Raw genomic sequence first — 20,870 nt, 5'->3', positions numbered from 1 at the left:
GGAGGGTTAACGGGCGGGTTGGGGAAGCGATTTTCCTCTTTTCTTTTTCTTTTTTCTTTTTTTCCCCATTTTTTGGTTAGTTTTGCAAATAGCGTCTCGGGAAGGTTGGGGTTGTGCCGGCACCCTCGCTTTTCTGTCGCTTCAGCCTTGTTTGCTTGCAAAGGTGCATTTTATTTTTGTAAATGTTTGGTGCCCAGTCTTGTAATCAAAACGCCTTGGTGCGGTCTGAAAAATAACAATTTTCCCCCGGCTGTGTTCATTCCAGCCTTTGCACCTGATGACCGTTTGATGCCTTGTAAATACAGCGGGGTCTGTCTTTTCATGGTCCAGCTCAAAACTTCCTTCGCCGGGTGCAAATCTCGAGCCCTGGCGGTGGCTGGGCACGTTGGGAGCGAGCAGGATAGCCAGCCACAATCGAGCTCGCGTCCCTCCCCGGCCCTACGTGACAGTTCCCTGGACAGGGCTCCGTCCATGGTGGTGTTGCTCCATGTAATCCAGGCTGATCTGCATTTGATCTTGATTATATATGGCCAGGTGCTGTTTAGCTGAGACAAATACCCCCCCCCCCCCCCGCCCGCCCCAGAAGAGAGTCGTGTGACTGTGAAAGTAGCTTTTGCGCGAATTACAATATTTTGCATCCAGTCTTCCAATGTTCCCCTTTCTTCCTCTGCGCTTCTCCCTTGTCCCCCGGGTTTAACCAGTCAGCGCAGGCGGTGAGTTCGGGGTGATTCCAGCCGCTCAAACGCTGTTCGGTTATTTTTCTTTCTTTCTTTGATTTTGGTGGCTGAAGTTTGTTGAAAGCGACCCGAGCAGGGGGGGAGAGGGGGACTGGTGGTTATCTTGCGCGATAGAAGCCGTGATTTTCATTGGCTCCAAAGTGCGGAGCTGGGCTCCCTCCTCTGCGCAATAACTAAAACAGATGCTGCTGGTTTCCCCGTGGTTTGTGCTGGTGGATGTGGGTCCCGGAGGGGTAGGTGTTCTTTTGGGGTGCTGGAGGTGCGGTGCTGGGGAGGGGGAAGGACGAACGCACGCTGCTGCAACTTGGTCTGACAAGCCCCAATCCGGAGCTGATAAAGGATTTTAATAGTTCACTCATTAACCCTTCCAACTCGCCCCTGGCAGCTTTGTTCTCGGGCGAGGTGCCTTTCCCCAGGGCTAACGAAACGCGCACAGCGGCGGCTCTGATGCTGAAGCCCCGGCGTTAGTGCCCGGTTGGGGGCGAAGCTCCGCCGCTTTTCCCGGGGCTTTCCCATTCCTTCCCCGATCCAGCATGTTACGGGCCGCGGCAAGGTGCGAGGGGCAGCGGGGGCCCCCGGGTCGGAGCCCCTTTTTCCCCTCGGGCAGCCGAGGAGCAGGAGCCCCCGAGGCTGGGTTTGGGGGCGGCGTGGGGTGCGCCCCGCTACCTCGGCGGGGTGTGGAATCACGGGCGGGAGCCGGGGCTTGGAGTCCCCCTGGGGAGGATTTGGGGGTCTCGCCCGAAGGCTGAGTCTGGGGGTGTCTCCGGGGCAGGGGGAGCTGGGTTGGGGGGTCAGTCCCGGAGGAGGGGAGCCGAAGGGGGGGTGTCTCAGGAGGGGGCCGATCGGAGGGGTGTCTCGGGGCTCCCCCGCCCCCGCTCGCTGCCAGCGGACAAAGGCGGTAGGAGCGGCCCCGCGGCGCGCTGGGGCAGCGGAGCAGGCTGCCCTGGCCCGGGGTCCTGGGGCGGAGCGGGGTGTCCGCCCGGCGGGACCCCCTCTTGCTTCACGCCCTCTACGGCGCTGGCGCCGGGCTCCGGCTGCCGCTCCGTTCTGGGGGGCGGGCACCAAGCCTGCGTGGGGAGGGGGCGAGCCGGTAGGGTGGGAGAGGAAACCAGTCCCCGGGGCACAGATCTGCCCCCCCTTCCCCTGGGGTACGCGGGGGCTGGGGGCCAGCAGGCACGAGGGGGTAGAGGGGTGGCCCCTTGGGTGGAAGGCGTGTGACTGTATTTAGGGGAGCGGCCCCCCGGTACCAGGTGTGGGTAGGACTCTGTGTTGTGGGGGGGGGGTGTCTGACAGGCGGTGGGGGTGGTAGCTCCCAAAACAAGGTTTGCAGATTTAAGGAGGGTGGCTGTGATTTCTTTGGGGTGCCGGGGGAGAAGCCTGGACACCTCCCCGCCTTCAGCTTCCAACAACAAGAGGTCTCCCCATTCCCCCAGGTTTCAATGTCTCCATGTCACAAAGGTGCCTGGAGGGTGACTCCATTTATCAACCAGGCGAGCTGGGCTGTGCAAGGCCAAGGAGTGCTGCAGCTTGGAACCCAGCAACCCTCCGCATGTCCCCTCTGTGTAAAGGGAAGTAGGCTTGTGATGATTTTGGAGCTTTTACTGCCACAGTTTCCAGGCTCTAAAACTTAGTTGTAGAAACTTTGTATGCAACTTGCTGCCAAAATCCTAAACTAAAAGTTCTTTCCCCCTTTATTTCCCCCTTCCTTTATTTTGTTTTCACAGACAACGGGCACCCAAAGCTAGTCCCGGATTGAGCAAAGAAAGACACCCTAATGACTAAATCTCAGGCGCACTATGGATTTGACTAAAATGGGTCTGATACAGCTCCAGAACCCCAGCCACCCCACGGGGCTCCTGCACAAAGCCAACCAAATGCGCCTTGCAGGGACTCTGTGTGATGTGGTCATCATGGTGGACAATCAGGAGTTCCATGCTCACAGGACAGTGTTGGCTTGCACTAGTAAAATGTTTGAAATCCTGTTCCACCGCAACAGTCAGCATTATACCCTGGACTTTCTTTCACCAAAGACTTTTCAGCAGATACTGGAATATGCTTACACGGCCACCCTCCAGGCTAAAGTTGAAGACTTGGATGATCTTCTTTACGCAGCCGAGATCCTAGAAATAGAATATCTGGAAGAACAGTGTCTGAAGATCTTGGAGACCATTCAGGCTTCTGATGAGAATGATACAGAAGTCAACATGACGGATGGTGGCACTGAAGAGGAGGAGGATAGGAAATCTAGGTACATCAAAAACCTATTTATCTCCAAGCATTCCGGTGAAGAGAGCAGTTATGCCAGCATGGCCAGTCAGAGTTTAACGGGGGCAATGGTGGAGCAGAGCCCATCTGTCTCCACTTCATTTGGACTCTCCGCGATGAGCCCCACAAAGGCTGCTGTGGATAGTTTGATGACCATTGGGCAGTCATTATTGCAAGGAGCTCTGCAGCAGAACGCCTCCGAGGACTTGCACTCCACGAGCAGCCATCACCACAGCCTCTCTGAAGTGAAAACAGAGGTGATGCAAGTGGAGGAGGCTTCTAGCCATGAAAGCCCAAGGACGGCCGAGTCCAGCACTTCTGGAGGGGACAAGTCTGATGACAAAAGCAAGGAAGGCCCCGGTACTCCCACGCGTAGCAGTGTTATCACAAGTGCCCGTGAACTTCATTATGCCCGGGATGAGAATGCAGAGCAGCCCCTCGAGTTGGGCCAAGGAGTGCCAGTCGGGCCGGAGCACTCGATTTCTCAAAGTGAGAAACACCTGAGTATATATTCAGTGCTACCAAATCACAAAACTGACTCGATGCTCAGCATGCCATCCTCCATGACGCCGGCTCTTCACATGCAGCCAGCTCTTGCCGTGTCTATGGACTTCAGCGCTTATGGGGGGCTTCTGCCTCAAGGCTTTATTCAAAGGGAGCTGTTCAGTAAGCTGGGTGAATTGGCAGCTGGCATGAAAACTGAAAACCGAGCCATTAGTGAACAGTGCAGTGTTTGTGGAGCAGAACTGCCGGACAACGAGACGGTGGAACAACACAGGTAAGTCCTCTGCACTTGTTTAGTCTTGACGTGGCAGCAAGTCTCTTCTGACATTTGATGGTTCGTGTCACAGTCAGCTTGTTTTGTATTTTTTGTTTTTTCTTCAGTTGAATTTAGTGCTGGCTGGTTTGACCTCAGTAGAGGAAAATGAATTCCATCTGCGGGTAATTCACCCCTGTGCATAGGGCTTGCGTGAAGCCTGTGTATCACTCTTCAGTTCCTGCTTAAGACATCAAGAAGTGGGACCTTAGTGGTGTGTAGGCCTCTTGCTGGCCCTTTGCACATGTGTGAATTTACTGCATTCTCAACGGGGTAAAGCATTAACAAGCTGCAAACTAAATAAGGGAACGCCCGAGGAGAGGATTGTGATGGGGCCCCTTGTCTGTTGAGAACCGCTCTGAGTCTCACCAACTTACTTCGCCAAGACAATGAGTTATGGTCACTACCTGGCCAGATTTGAGCCCACAACCCAGATATGAAAAATTCTATATTATATTACCAGTTCCATACGACGTGCGCTTCCTTCTTTGGGTTGAAAAGAGGGCTGGCACTCAACTCAGACAATAGCCTGTCCTTTTCTTGCCCCATGTCCTAACATGCATTCAGATGCCAGGGCTATGCATGTGCTGTAATTGTTTTTTTTATAACATTGGAATGAGGCATGTTGGATTCTCACATTCTGCTCCAGAGACTTTGGGATTTTTCTCTCTGTCTTCTGGATTGATATAGAGTGTAAAATTAACAATCTCATGATGCCACTCACCCATTAAGTAACTGCATATGAAATACTTACCTTCTTGCTTCTCAGACCAGTGTCAGATGATGACTTTGGTGTCCTAGTGATCAGAGTTTGAAACTAGAGAATGTCCAGAGTAACTACACTGTCAGTGCCAAGTATCAGGGGGGTCGCCGTGTTAGTCTGTATCCACAAAAACAACGAGGAGTCCGGTGGCACCTTAAAGCCCAACAGATTTATTTAGGCATAGGATTTCGTGGGTATCTGAAGAAGTGGGGTTTTAACCCCCGAAAGCTTATGCCTAAATAAATCTGTTCGTCTTTAAGGCGTCACCAGACTCCTCGTTGGTTTTTTACACTGTCGGTGGTGTTTCTCTAGGTTTATGCATATTGTGAAAGAGATCAGAATCTAGCCTTTAGTGGGTCTGTTGGAGCCAGTCATGCAGGCTGATCCGCACAGATGGACCTCTGTGCTTGCACAGAGCCTTATTGGTTGGTAGGGCTCATTGTGGGTGTAAGGGTCTGCCGGTGAGCATCAGCTTGTGGGGTCACGGCTCAGATTTTCCTGTCCTAAGCTGTAAGAGCAGGAACTCTTAACTTGTTCCTGCATTTGGATGTGCTAATATCACAGGGGTAGGAACTGACTGAACAGCCTTGTGAAGGGCTGCTTGATCCTTGTGCAGACATTTGTACTGGTTCTACCGACGTGTCAGCACTTCATGGTGTGTGTATGTGTGTGTAAGCCATGTTGCAGCCCCTCTGTTCCGTGGGGGTGACAAAAGTACATGACAGTCCAATCCTCTATTAGTAGAATTCAAATCATGGATGACGCTAGAATTCCTAGGAGTCTCTCTGAAGTATTCAGACTGAGCATCTTTCAGTATTTGAACAGACCAACAAGTTTAATTAGTTTTAATGTACATAATATATACACGAGGCTCTGGCTGTTTGTCTTGTTGTGCCATCCATAAATGATCAAGGATTATCTGTAGCTCACGAAGGGCCTTGGAACATCAATTGCCTGTTCAACTTGTTACATTTTAAGTACAGCCTGGCAGCCTTAACTTTGGGATTTTCACCCTCACATGGGTTTGTCAGACTCTTCAGATGGCATCTTAGTGCAGTTTTACTGTGTGTGTGTGCATTGTGATGCCAGCTCTATTTAAACAAATAGGTGATAGCAGCATGCTAGCAATCCCCATTGGCAAAACAGATTTCTTTTTTGTTTACTCTGATGATATGTAAACAGCAACTTCCTGCATTGTCATTCTAGAGCATGGATATAATTCATTGGAGATTGTGTAATTTTTTTTTTAAATAGACACAATGGGCCAGGGCCTGAGCTGATGTAAATTGGATCTAGAGCTATACTGACTTACACCAGTTGAGGATCTGGGCTGATGTGCTTACTATAAAGCGATGCAGGCTAAATGTCATTGAAAAGCAGCTGCAGTGCATGGCTGGAGAGAATTTGAACATGGCTATCTGCCATGTTCTTAAATGTCTTCCTTTCTCCTTTCTAAAGTACAAAGAATAACAATTGATGCTCCTGCACGTACCACAGAAACTATTTTAGAAACTCTCTGAGAGGTCAGCTTGGCAGAGATTAAATTGAGAACTTCAATGCTGAATCTGCTCTAGAGTTCCCATTGCTGATCAATAATCTTCCACCGTTGCTGAGTCTCATTGTAAGGTTAGAACCTTCCTAATTCACACCCATGATTAGGAGACTCCTTGTGAATGACTAAATGTTTTGAATGAGAGGACAAACATTTAAAACCAGGTTTCTGCATCATGAGATGTACTTGTTTCTGTAGCTGCAATTGTCATTCTAGTTTAAATGATTTGATACTTGTGATGCACTTCAATCGCTTTTGTACTGTAATAAGGTCATAGTTCTGACCTATTCACAATTTTTGCACTAGTTTAACTAAGTGTAGTTTTTAAAAAGATTGAGTTTAACCAATACCAAACCCTGCGTGGACACTCTTAATTTGATTCAAACCTGGTTTGTGTATGTTTAGCTTGTCAGTAAATTTACCAATACGAGCTCAATCCATGTAAGCCAATTTTTAAACTCGTAAGAATGACCATACTGGGTCAGACCCAATGGTCCATCTAGCCCAGTACCTTGTCTTCCAACAGTGGCCAGTGTGTCAGATGGTTCAGTGGGAATGAACAGAACCAGGCAATTGAGGGATCCATCCTCTGTCTTCCTGTCTTTTAGCTTCTGGCAGTTGGAGTCTTAGGGACACCGAGAGCTCGGGGATGCATCCCTGACCATCTTGGCTAATAGCTGTTGATGGGCTTGTGCTCCATGAATTTATCAAATTGTTTTTTGAACCCAGTTACGCTTTCAGCCTTCACATCGTCCCCGGCAACAAGTGCCACAGGCTGACTGTGGTTGTATAAAGAAGGACTTCCCTTTGTTTGTTTGTTTGTTTTAAACATGCAGCCTATTAATTTCATTGGGTGATGCCTAGTTCTTGTGTTATGTGAAGGGGCTGTATCACTTCCCTCTTCACTTTCTCCACACCAGTAATGATTTTATAGATCTCCATCGTATCCCCCTTCAGTTCTGTCATTTCTAGGATGACCAGTCTGAGCCTTTATAAGACTGTTTAGAGGGTTGGGGCCTGGGTTAAAAACCATCCCTTTAAATTGGTGCTTCTCTTTTATAGAGAAGGCCTTAATAACATGAGTATTTACTACAAGCCTTTGCGGTTACATTTTTCTACAAAATGGGGAGAATATGCTATTTTAAATCTGTATTGCTGAAGTCCTACTGTATTTATGAAGCTATGAGCAGCGTTTTATACTCGGAATATTGGGACCTGTAATGCTCCACTGCGGCCGCTCTATCCGAGGTAGCAATAGTGGAAGTTACAGCACAGACAGGGCACAGGTGTCTCTTACCCCTATTTTGTCTAACTCTAGAGTAGGTTTAGATGGCATGCATGAGTCCTGATTACTCTATTACTGACTGGTGCTGCCCCAGTGGAAAATTACAGGCCGCAGGTTTTTTTAGGGCCTGGTAAGACTCCCAGGGAGATTGGTGGGCTTTGGATCAGGCCCGGAGTGGAGGTGTGAAGAATTTGTCTGAATAAACTACATTAACGTGCCATGGATGTCTCTGTCCAAACTCTTGATTGTGCTCTACCCTATCATTTGTTGTAGAAAATGTGAGGTTCTTGAGTTGCTTGAAGCTATCTGCTTCAGAGAGAGCAGAGGCTTGGCCATGCTGAAGTCGCTGCGGTATGGCTGTTTAGTCACCAAGCTGATTAGCAGCAGTTGTGTGGGTTTTTTTGTGTTTTAAACTTGAAGTGATCTTTGTGAGGTGCCAGCAGGTTCATTTTTAGCCCAGATGTAAGCTACAACTAAATGTCAATGGCTTCTTTTGTTTCTTCCCACCCTTTCTGGAGACTGGGTACACAGAGCCTCAGCTTAAACATAGAGGGGTCTTCTGCGCTGACTTGGTTAGTGAATATTTCCACTTGCCGATGCTGTGTTTGTGAACCAAGACCGATGGTCTTTAAGGCGGTCAAGGAAGCAATTGAATATGCAAGGCTGGGACAATTACATTTGGAAACAGTAACGTCTGTGTGGGTAGAGCTATTTATTTTATATATTTATTTTTGAAGGATGCAGGTGCCTGCAGTAGACCATAGTTTGTGTCAAAACCACAGTAGAAATGCCACTGGTTTACCATAGTATTATCAAGAGCATATTAAGGAACCAATCGGTAGTGTTCAGCTGACATAGCTTTATTTTTTTCCCTCTCGGTTGTGTGTTTTCTACCATTTTTCATTAGTATAAGGATGTGCAAGTGGATAATGTGGGTAATAAATATCATTCCTTTTGGCTAGTCACTATATATGTGTACTATGATAGTGTTTCGAGGCCCCTAGATCCAAACATCTAATAAGGGATGGTCCCCATGCTGAAAAGCTTACAGTCTAAACACATCAGAGAGAGGGTAGGAGAAAGGAAATATTGTTAGTTCTATTTTTACCCAAGGGAAACTGAGGTTGTGACTTGTCTCAGGTTATGCAGAGAGTCCAACATACTGTGGAACCCAGGAGATCTGGATTTAATTCCTATCTAGTGGCTTAGTGACCCAACCATCTCTCCTTTCTTGATGGAGTTGTCATCCGATGATGCCATTTTGTAACACAATTTATTAATAAAGAACAGTTAATTATGACCTTTTGGAAGCAGAACCATCACAATGATCTGTTCAAGGTTTGGAGTCCCAGCTGAATTTTTGTCCGGAACATCAAAACTGTTTTAAAATCCATATTTTCTTTACTGAGCTTATGATTCTGACTAATTGTGTATTGAGTTTGCACCTTTATTCTTTTTTTTTAAATAAAAGATTTCATTCTAGGTCCAGTGAAGTTCAAACTTAATCTAATGTTGGTATTGATTGCAGCTTCTAATTGAAGGGGAAAAAAGCTATATTTCAACAACCTTTTTGTATTTGAAAAACCACGCATGAACTTTGAAAATCGCTATTATACTAAATTGAACTTGCACAGTTTGTTTCTATCATGAAGTCAAAATATTTAAACTTTCTGATACTTATGGTGGCTTTTAATTTTATTTAAAATTGGATTTTTTTAAACAGTGGAACAAACTACAGGTGCAGGATAAGATTCACAAACTTAATTACTTGTAAGGTATTCTCTTCCACCTGTCGTATGTTATTGTTGGATTGTATGCTTTTCAGTCAGGGACTGTTTCTCTCTCTGTCCCCAGTTTTGCAAACACTTAAGCACGTGCTTAACTCTTTTACCCATCAGTAGTTGCATTGGGTTCAGTGGGACTACTCTGGTGTAAGTATTTAGAGGGTCAGGGCTTATTTATTCGGTGCCCGAAGAAACAGCTCCTTGATCCTGATTGGGATCTTGAGAGCTACTTTAATATACAGTTTGGCTGTATTCTATGCACCGCATTGTGTAACGTGGAGATCCTTGGATGAAAGGCCGTTCTCTTTAACAAGCAAGGATAGAATGGCTATCCATGCCATCTTTTACACCAACTATATAAATTAATGGTTACATGATTGAGGCAGAGTTGCTTAGTCGTTGGAACAGACTGCTGCAGAGTCTGGATTCATGAGTTCTATTCCCAGCGTAAGATGCTTAAGACCAAATTTTCAAAATTGTTCACTGGCTTTGGATACCTGACTTGAGCCACTTAAGGCCTGATGCCCCTTCAAACCATTTACTGAATAGCAACTGCTCTTTAATGATAGTGGTACCATCAGTGAAAGTTGGGAACGTGCCAGGGCAATTGACTGGTCACCTCATCCTCATCTGTGATCTATGTCCAGTTGTAGTGTAGAATCCCAAGTCCATTCTGGCATCCCAGAATATGGTGCAGGAGATGTAGCTACAGCGCATGACCTATTTCTTTTTATATGCATGTTCCCTTTGCCAAAGCACATTTTGGGGTGCAGTTTCTACCGATACTTTTTGTGAATTTTGTGGGAAGTCCTTTGGAGTGAAGTGACCTTAGTGTACATTTTAGAGAAGCTTTGGGATAGTTCATATATAAATAGTCAGTGAATCTGTATTTCTAATGATATGCAACAGCCCAACATACCTTCTGTAGAACTCATTGATTTTCTGTAGAACTCATGGCGGGGACAGACTCACCCCAATGTGTTTAATGATGAAATTGTTAGATTGGAAGCTCTTTGGGGCAAGGACTGTCTGTCTGGTCTGTGTTTGTACAGCACCCAGCCCCATGGGACACTGGTCCATGACAGGCGTTCCTGGGTGCCACCACAGTATAATAATTACTAATACTCTAAAATGCTTTTGTAAGGGGGAAAACCACAAAGCTGGCTAAGAATATATGCAGTTTTTAATGCCTGGCAATTTTAATGCCACTAAACTTGTTGATTTTTTTCTTAATATGGAGCTGTGACAGTAAGACTGTAGTGTATCTTAAGCAGCTGGATAGGGAAGTATAGCTGCTTTTTGGCTCTTTCTTTGCCAGGCTCACCTCCATTTATCTTTTGAGTGGATTAGCTGACTATTGTAATATTAATGCCATTAGACCCACTGGCACCGTGCAACATGTCACAGCGAGAAACAGATGCAGTATACCATTAAAGTAATAAATGTGATAAATCAGATCCCAAGTGCTTTGTGAGATGTTATTAGTGTTAATTTTGGTAGCCTGATACAGTAGTTGTGGTTTTTTTGTTTGTGTAATTTTTTAATTTTAAGCAGTCAGCAATATGTGTCGGTAAGCTTTGCTGTAGTCTGAATCAAAACAATTCCCCTTCCTCCCCCCACCAAAAAAACCTCCCAAACTCGGACACTGATTATTTCCAGAGTTTGAAAGACAACTTAGCAGGCTCTTGTTCCTTGCTGATGGACCTTATTAGTGGCACCTGGCATCATAACATGTTAATAGAAACCAGCATTCTCCTACTGCGTGGTCACTGACAAGTAGCTCTGTCAGTTTGAGCTTGCCATGCGAGGAAGTTCTTATTAGCTTTATGGGTAAGAGAACTTGCCCTGTTCAGGAAATGAATGTTGCAGTTAAGGTCCACAGCTCTGACCCTGATCATGTAACCTGTGAGCGCCAGCGGAGACCCCGCTCAGGATGCTTGGGATTTCAGGCTTTCTCTGGTTCTTGTCATATGTAAAGAGGGAATACATTGTGGTATGTTGCAGCCTTGAACTTTTGATTTATTCAGTGGGGGGGGACTTAACCATTTCCATACAGAGAACATAGCGTGAAGAGGGAAGAGTTCTTTTTAAGTGTACTATTTTGTTCAATCAATCAGGCATCGCTCTCTGCTTTCTTTAGTGGTGTGGGGGATGGATACCTCTTGAAAGCAGAAATCTAAAATTCATCTTGCCGGGAACAGCAATATTTCCCCTATTCCTGGTAGGAGTTTTTTGTAGTTTCCCAGAGAAATACCACTGTTCTTTCCTTGTGAAATTTTCAAATCCCCTTATAGTTTAAGATGCAGATATGCTTGCGGGGGGAATATAACCTATGTAATGCTGCCAGAAAAGTAGTGAATTTTTTTCTGAACAAAAGGTTCTTAGAGACTAATTATTGTAACAGTGCTATTTAGAGTCTAAAGTGTCTCGGTACAGTAAATACAATATTTTGATTGGGAAAATAATATTTGGTGGGTTTTTTTTTGCTATGCTCTTACTAATTTTTTTTACCTCGTTTGAGCCAAAGTCTGAGGGTACAACAAAGATGACTCCACATTAATGAATGAGTACAGTGATGAGGATGTTATAAGTGCCTAGACAGCACTTTCACCTTTCCAAAATTGTTTGCTTGCTTGCTCATGATCCCTGTCATCTGCTCCATCTGGGCAATCCCTGTGTCTCTGCAGAGCTCTGCTGACTTCAGAATTGGAGCCTTGAGTTTTAAACCAAATATCATTCAGTTAGGAAGGGGTTTTGTTTTCCAAACTGCTCTTGTTTCATTGCCTTTAGGAAAGGTCAGTAAGATTTACTGCATATTTATAGCTCTTAACTTGAACAGTAAACTAATATTTAGTGAAAGAAAACTCATTGATTGTATGGAAAAACGGGCTGCAGAAATTGTGGTATTTTGTGAGTGATATTAACATAAATGTGTTTTTCCTCCTTGCTTGGAAATGTGGCAGAATGCCCTACAATAACTTTGGCAGCCTTAAACTTTTGACCAAGTATATCAGCAACCTTATCTGCGTCTGTTTGATACAGACTCAATTGGTTACACTGTTCACTGTGTGTGTGTGTGTGTATAATGTGTTCCTTGTCTATAGTAAAGTGATCTGCATTTTCCTTTTAGTTCATAATTAGCAACAATTTTACCCCCCCCCCCTTGACAGCTTCAAGAGAGACTTTAAATGAGTAATTACTAAATATTTCCCGGCAGCCAAACACGGGGCCATGGCATCTCCTGTTGCAAAAGTGAAAAATATTTCTGTTTTGCAGTTAATTTTAGTGGCAGGCAGATCATGTTAACTGGATGTAATTGCTTCCAGATATGGCAGAGGGTTTTGTGTGTTAGGATGAAGGGTCTGGTAAGTGCTCACTTCCTGTGTAAATTAGCCTATTCCATTCATTCTTTCATTCTGGGTAGTCCTGGATTGTGTCATTCTTCTTACAATTTTTTCCCCTGGTCTGGTGTTAGGCAGCTAAGTGCTTTATGGTAGGTTTAATTCTTCGTTGGCATTGGTCACTCCCTCACCTTAGTATGCAAGTCACCGTCAAAAGATCTAAGGTTGGCTTTGAATGCCTGTTCCAACTCTTCCAACATTTGTCTTTCTCTACTAATAAAGCACAAAAGGCCCTACTAGTGTGTATGCACATTGATTATAAGACTGAACAACTTGGTTTGCAGTCATCACTGAAATAGTTTGAAGCTGTGTAGGGTCATTTTTTAAAAAAAAATCCTTATCAGACAAACTTACATTTTTGAAGCAATGCAAATGTGGCTGCTGTGCAGGAGAAATAAAACTAGGAATTAGAACGCTGGGACTAGGGAGAGCTAGAGTAAATTATCTGAACCTTTCCCTCACTAACCTGTTCTCCAGGGCCTTGTGGGCACCTTTAATTTAAAAAAAAAAAAAAAAAAAAAACTTTAAAACTCTTTCCAGGTAGGTACAGCATAGTTTGAATAAACCACATAGCCGAGTAATAAGGAACCTGCACACAAGAGTGCTGACAAAACATTGCAATTGTATTTTAGCAAAAAACTACTGTTTTTGTTACTGACTTTTAATAAATACAGACAAAATTGTTGACTGTGCATGGTATTTTTTTATAATTGACTAAAAAGTTTCTGTTTTAGAGAAAAAAACAATCCAACCTAAGCCTTTTAACTAAAGCAATAATTTTGGATCCAGTGATTCCTTTTTAACTGTCTGAGTTTAGTTAGATGATTAAATACAAAACAAAGATTTGTTTTCTTGTCAGAAGTTTTTGTTTTTATTTGTGAAAAGGTTAACTGTTGTAAAATAATAAACTCAAGTAAAAGTCAGACAACAAGTAAAATAGTTGTAAAACTAACTGAAACAACATATACAAAGGGGTGTGTGTCTGTGTGTATACAAATATGGGTGCACGCACACAGGCGGAGACAAAGTATGTTAGCATGGGTAAAAATACAAATGATCATCACAGGTACAGGATACTTCTGTGCAAATGTTTGATACTTTTTAACTTCTACATTTACCTTCATATATGAAACAGTTTCAGTTCAATAGTGGAGTCTGTTCTTTTATGCTAAGAATAATTATGGAACATTCAAAATCTTTATCCAGACTGGACAGTAGTTATCTCTTAGGGCATTTTTAAGGTACCCATTATCATGGTATCTGAGTACTGGGTAGGAATCAAACAATATGGGCTTCAATAGAACTGTTTATGTGAGCAAGTGTTGTAGACTCAAGCTCACTGTCTTGTCTTTTGGGTCCAGCCTTCGTATTGTGGATGGAGTGTGGTGTAATCTATGTAATTTTCGCTGTCGTGTTAACTAACTTTATTTTTTTTAAGTTACTCAACCATAATTTATGTCCCACTATTTTAATTCAGTTTTTATTGCCCCTTTTAATGTAGTTGGGTTTTGGCACATTCGTTTAACCAATGTGTGTGAAATGTATACTTCTGAAAAATATTTCAGTTTAAAACCAGTGATAAAATGCAAGTTTGGCCTAAATATAACTATTGAGGGTAAATATAAGATGCATTGCATTCATACCTATGTTAGCATAGGAGATTTGCTGTTTATCTGTGTATATCAGTTCAACTGATAACCCTGTGGTCTGTTTATCAAGTAATCTGTTCCTCGTATATAGCTAAACACCAGTTTCTCCAATATACAAAGATAAACTGCTGGGGAAGAGGCGGAGGTAGGCGGGGAGGATAAGCTATTTAAGATTGATACAAAGATGTACAAAGCACCTGATCGCAGAAAGCAGGTACCTTGTTAAACAATGGTTGTAATAAAATAACAGTTTTAACTATTTTTTTCCTGCTAAGCCTTGTATTAACTTCCACAGTTGGCAAAGTTTTATATTGGCTTTTTTGCCAGTAGTGATAAGAAAGGACTGGTGAGGTAGAAAGGTTTGTTTTGTTTCTTGTGTATTTTTTGGGTGGCTTGCATATAATTGTCTTCAATAAAAAAAAAAATTGAAATTTGCAGCTGTAAATATCTATATCTATATGACTTCATAAAACACAAAGGGGTGATCAGCAGAACTCCTGCTTGTTTGACCTATAAAGGAGTCAGAAATTGAATGAGTGTGGGGCAGGGGGAAAAGCACCAAACTATTTCCATTACTTGCCCAGTAAGAAGGTCTGAAAGAGCACAAATAAACTGCTAAAGTTAGGTACCAGAGTTTGTATAGGAATGAGCCCTTGATAGCTGTGCCCTCATGTTTGCAGACCTTTGAGAGTGCTATTTAAAGAACAGTGGTATCTCCCTGAGCCTTTATTTTACTATGAAGCAAATGTGAAATGCCACAAAGTCCACTCCTTGAGACATGCTGGAGACAGCAAATAGCAGCACAGGTGAGAGTGTGTGTGTGACATTATATACACTGCATTAGGCCTGGCAACCTGTGTAATCTGGGTTAAAAGGCTTCTGTGCTCAGAGTCTTAGTTCTGTAGGGCAACTTGCACAACTTTTTTCTTTTATGCTTAACTCAGTTGCAGAGAGATCTATACGAACAATATGTGTGTTTTGCATCCAGGTTTTAGGGTACTGTTAGGCATAGTTAGCTTAAAAATTTGTTAGGCAGAGAATGAAAATATGCAATTCTGGCCCAGCTGCAGTCCAATGGGAATTTTGCCATTGACTTCAGTAGGGCCAGGATTTTACACTCTAGGTTTTAAAATAACTACAAAAATATCTGGATTTCACTCTTAAAGGTATCGTACACACAGACTTCATGCTCTCAAATGTACATTGTGTAATTGGATTAGTATCCTTTGAATTTTAATTCCAAATTGTGTACGTTGTCCCCAGAACCACTCCTACTGTTAGAATGCAGTTTATTTCTTATGCTTATGCCAACAAGCATCATCAGAGCTTTTGGGCACCTGTATTTGCAATAGCCCATATTCTGCACACTGTTCCTTCTTTCCCTCCCTCTTTTCTAATAGGGTTTACTATAAATAATGCATGGTGAGGAGTGTTAAGGAGGAAGCATGAGTCATTCTCATTGCTTTTATTTATATCAGTGATTTCAAAGTGCTTACTATGTGTTTTTTATATGGTATTTAAGGCCAGGTTTTGCTAATTTGGGAGCAGCCAAGCCAAGCCTGTGAACTATAAGTATCAGAGCAATTAGATTTAACCACAGCACAAATTGTGCATTTTTCGTAAGTCACTCTTCTTGGAAATACATGCACCAGTTTTTCAGGTTGGCAAATCAGTTTGCAGATCTCTTACTACATGTGTTGGACTCTCATTTTACAGGGCTAAGACTTCTGGTTGGTTTCTTTGGGCACCACGTTCTAGATTCAGTCCTGAGTGTTGGGAAGTGTGGCACCTGGGAATCCCAGATTGTTACCTATAAGCATCCTCTTCCTGAAACTGCAGAGTGAAAGCAAAGGTGTTGAGCATGAGGTTTTTATTGCTGATGGGCTCTAACACTCATTGTATCTAGAAGAGACCTGTTTTTTGATTGAATAGAAACTAATACACAACTGTTATGAGTGCTAGAATTTCCTCTTGTCAAGAAAGAAAATGTTTGTGCATGTTGAGTGCCACCCTAAATTAGACACTCCAGCTACCTCAGAGAGCCACCTGGGTTGCAAAATGCGGACCGGAGTACTCACTTGGGTTGCTGGTGAATTGGTGTCTGTTGTTGCCACCAAACTCCTGAGCAATAATGCTGCTTGGCAGAGGGGGTTACTGTCAGTGCCTTCACTGTCATCCTGGAGTAGAAGGAACTGAGTTAGAGCTCCTGAGAACTGTGTTCAGTACCCAGATGTGCCATCAGTTCCTTGTGTGACCTCTGGCATGTCACTTGATTGCTCGTTGCCTCCATTTCCCATCTGTTGAATGGGGATAATATATTTCCTTGTCTATTTAGCCTAGAAGGTCGCTGGGCAGGGGACTCTTGCTATTTATTCATACAGCACCTAGCACAATGGCATCCTGATCTCTGCAGGACTCCTTGTGCTTCCATCATGTTTATTTTTAATAACTGCTAAAGCAGCTGCTGCTCAGGCTCACACATGAATGGCAATGTGTGAAAGGGACAGGGGAGGGAGACCTGATGAGCCTCTGATGTGGTTAAAGATCTCCTGCTGCAAACCGCTGTCCATATTCCCCTTCCTTGGACAAGATCCAGCTCCGTTTCAGCTCTCTGTGCTGGATCAGTAGAAATAGTTGCTATCAGTAGCAAAGGAAGAGACTCAAACTGGCTAGTGTGATTTTTATCTTATGAGTTCCTGAATTGTTTAAATTCAGGTTAGCTGCCGGGGACTTGCTTGAGCTGCAGGAGTCTGCTGCTAAGCTGGGTTAGGTAGCTAACACCAGTGGTGGATATCTTATCTATTGCTGGGTAGGGGCTGTGGTTGCAGTGTGCTACGCAACACATACAAACTGACTTTGCGTAGGAGAGATAAGGCAGAGGCATTGTGTAATATCGGTTCATTGTCTATTTGCCAGTCCTCCTTCCCCAGCTCTCTTGTAACTGCTAACCTCAACAAAGGAGCCAGCCCCTCTGCACTTGCCTAGAACGCTATTCTGAAATGCATTTCCATGGCCCTCCTTCGCTCTGCATCTATATGCTTGCGGTTGGCTGTAGGAAACAATGATAACACCACACATCATGGGCATTAGCGCAGATCCTTTTTTAAGAAATCATTTCAAACCCCAGCTGTATATTTGTTGTTGTTGTTGTTGTCAGTACTGACCAATGACGCTTGACAGTTGCATAAAGCTCTTTTGGCTTACTGAAGCCACGATGCTGAGTCCAGAGATGAGGAGGGAGGTTCCTGGCTCTGTGTATTCTAGGCAAAGGGCGGGGGGGGGGGGGGGGATTGTCACAGAGGTTTGAAGTAGTTTGTTTTGAAGGGTTTAGAACCGTTTGTTGTTGTTTTTTTTGTTTTTTTTTTAAATCTTTGCCCATTTTTTCCCCATATTTTTATTGAAACACTTTTGATGAGGAAAAAATGAAAAATTTCAATGGTGCTGACAACTCTGTGAAAAAATGGCTTTGAAAAAAGGCTAGTTTTTGGGTGCTGGGTGGAACTTGCAGCTCAGAAAAATTCAGTCAGCTCTACCCAGTGTTGTTGGTTTTGTTTTTTTTTTTAAAAACCTTTGCTTTGAAATCAGGGTTGACCAAAGCATGGGCAATGGGTCTAAATGCAGTGAGGTACTACTTCGTTGGGAATGCTGGCCCATTTGGAGTCTGATTGTCTTCTCTGTTACAGTGGTGTAACTCCATTGAAATCATCGGCATGAAATAAAATGGATTAAATAGTTTTCGTCAAAACTTTAATTTCCCCACCAATGGAAAACGACTTTTTCACCAAGATGAAAATTTTCATCATCTTGGTGAAAATCTTCCAGTTTTTTCACTGAAAAAGTCCAGTATTTTCACTGTTTTTATTTTAAAAACAATTTAGTTTGGGGTTCTCCCCCTTTCTCTTTTTTCCCTTCCCTGCCAACAAAAACCAGGGTGGAGCAGGGGAGAGGATGGGAAAATGAAAATAAAAGGAAATATTTGTTTTTGTATTGTCAAAAAATTCTTCTAAAATGGTGGGTTTTTTGTTGTTTTGTTTCAAGAAGAAAACTATTTGTTTCTTTCAAGCAATGCTAGTCTTAAACTGGTGTAACAAAGTGGAGAATTGGGCCGTTCACATCTTGGCATGCCATGACCCATAAGCCTGAGCTGAACTCACAACTCTCAGTTTAAAGATGTGGGAGGCTGCTGTCTGGCCACAATTTGTATGTGGCTTGTACTCTTCATTGCCAGCGCAGCTATTAGCTAGACAAAATTTGCGTGCCATTGCTTGAAGTGCTTGTTATGCAAAGCAGATCTCACTGCACCCCCTCTTCCTCCCACCCCTTTCTGTTTTTGCTCCCGTGCATGTTAGCTGAGAGGATTCATGGGTCTGTGTGGTCAGACTGGGATTCCCATAGTAATGGTGTTGAGACATAGTCAGGTCTTGCTGCATGGGCTCCTCTATTTACTCTTGCTCTCAGGAGAGTTTGGAATGGGGGTTTCTGATTTAAAGCATTCAGAGGCAGTTGCTTACATTGATTTTTAGCTTCTCTGACCCTTTAGGTAGCGGCTGCTCCTCTCTGTGTCTAACCAGATGTAACTTACAGCAACTGAGAAATGTGTATCATCCTTTTCTTGCATTAATTAGGGCTGGTAAATGCATTATTTAGAGTGGTAAAAGCCACTGTAGCCTCCTTGGAAACTAATGTAGGGATGGGTTGGTGTGTGCATCATGGTTCACAGGTACTGCGGGGTAGGCATGGCGTGTGTGTGTAGGGCAGGATTGAAGAATGTGAGGAACTGAAAACTAGCCCAGTAAAGTGATAGGCATATGGCCAGAAAAGCCACTAAACATAGGTGGGGAGGGAGAGGCGCTCTTGTCATTGACGTGGTCCAATAATTGCTGTAGAGAATGCTATGGAAAGTCTTTTTTGGCTATGAAGCGCTCAGTCTAATGCAGACAGGTCTGACTCAGAAGCCAGTGATTGAGATGTGGGGCGTTGCTGAGACCTGTGGTGTTGAAAGCTTCCTCAGAGAAGTGACTTGTAAAGGTGAAGGGGGAGGGGTGGAATTTGGGGGATGTCTACTGAGGGGCTGTCCCAGTCAAGTAAAAGTATGACACCAGGAATGGGGGAAGATGGCAAAGGGGACAGTTAGGTGAGCGGGTTCAGAGGTGCATGGGGGGAGATGAGGGAAGGGGTGTTGTGTGCTAACATAGGTTTGTGTCTTTGTATGTAGGCATCTTACCTCAGGGACTGCCTCCCAAAACTCCTGTTGGCTTCAGTGAGAGTTGTGACTCTGGCCAGGAATACCAGACGCAGTTGACAATCTCACCTTTTGCATCTCATTTTAATTGCTGTAGGCTTAAAGCTGGCATAGCAAGCTCATGAGCGCAAAAGGAGCATGCAGGTGGCCCTGGTATGCTATAATACAAATGCCCAGAATTGGACCCTCCTCCTTTGTTGTACGCTGCCATGGTGCTTTCTTCAGGATGCACTAAAAAATTAACTCCTGGCCTGTAGGCATTGGTGAACAAAAGCCATCTAGGCCAAGGGACCTGCATCCCAGAGTAGCTGAGCAGAATCTTCTTTCAACTTTGGGTGGAAAGCAGCCTTCTAATTAGCACCTTTGTTGCCAAGTGAAGGAGCCTCAAGTGACAAGCTTTCTGATAGTGATACGTGTGTGCAGAGGGGTCATAAAACAGCACACACAATTACTTATTGTGCACTCACAGGTATTAATGTATCAGACCCCTTGTTTACTTGCTTTGTCACAACCATCAGGTAAAACAGGCCAAGGACAAGAAGCAAATTGCTTCCCTCCACCCTCCCACTCTCATTCCATTTGATTGGTTAGCCTGTAAATGGAACCGATGAACTCCAGTAAGCATCCCTGAGCCAGAGCAAGTAGAGGAATTTGCCCTCCCCCGCCTCCCTCCCCCAAACAAAAATTTATAAGCAGACTATCCATGTGGTGTGGGCTGAGTGTCCTGAGCTTGGCACTGACTTTTCGGGCTTCTGGTTTTGCGTGTGTTGTAACCGCTATTTGTGACCTGCATGCCATATTGTGTACGTGCAAATCTTTTGTGGTGATTGTTCTTCCCTCTCCACCCCCCATTGCAAAGCCATCTGCCCAGTTAGTGGTGGAAATCACAAAAAGATAAAAACTGACTCTTTTGTAAAACAGTCCTTTGGGTTACAGAGGCTTACAGAAAGTGGGCCAGATCCTCAACTGCTGTAAGCCACCGTAGCCAATGGAGTGATGCTGTTTTACACGAGCTGAGGGTCTGGCCTAGTGTATGTAAAGCTTGAGGTCCTGTCTGCTCCTGGCCATTTAAAGACCCCCTATAGCAATGCTCCCAGCAAGAAAGGAGTTGATTCGGGTGTCAGGTTTATTTTGCTACCCTAGAATCCACCTGTGCAGTTTCAACTGGATCCAGTGTTATTCATTCTCTGTCTTAAGCTGGGGGCTGTTTAAACAGCTGCCACATTCCAAGACAGAGGTAGCTGCATTTCCAAAGCAGGTGAAGCAATTCCCGAGCCTGTGTTGATATACATTGCAAAGGGCATGAAGATCTTTCCAGGTGGACGGCATTTACAGCAGTGTACTGACATTGAGAGCCTGAATTCTGCTGGTAGTT

General features: G+C 44.0%; 1 protein-coding gene across 4 annotated transcripts in view; it reads left to right on the top strand.

The window, feature by feature from the left end:
- Positions 1 to 20,870, top strand: part of ZBTB16 (zinc finger and BTB domain containing 16) — a 178,364-nt gene that overhangs the window by 542 nt on the left and 156,952 nt on the right. The window contains exons 1-2 of one of the 4 annotated variants that reach the window (XM_075122176.1): positions 695 to 713; positions 2,462 to 3,780. In XM_075122176.1, coding sequence (XP_074978277.1) covers positions 2,534 to 3,780 — 1,247 coding nt within the window. In that variant the 5' untranslated portion in view covers positions 695 to 713; positions 2,462 to 2,533. Of the gene's footprint in view, positions 1 to 694; positions 714 to 816; positions 971 to 1,062; positions 1,291 to 2,461; positions 3,781 to 20,870 lie in introns of those variants that run through there. The other 3 variants (XM_048827509.2, XM_048827510.2, XM_048827508.2) reach the window with 3 other exon arrangements.

The sequence above is a fragment of the Caretta caretta genome, chromosome 22 (assembly GCF_965140235.1).
Source record: "Caretta caretta isolate rCarCar2 chromosome 22, rCarCar1.hap1, whole genome shotgun sequence".
Lineage (NCBI taxonomy): Eukaryota > Metazoa > Chordata > Testudines > Cheloniidae > Caretta > Caretta caretta.
The sequence above is the reverse complement of the archived record's forward strand: the minus strand, read 5'-3'. Positions and strand labels throughout refer to the sequence as shown.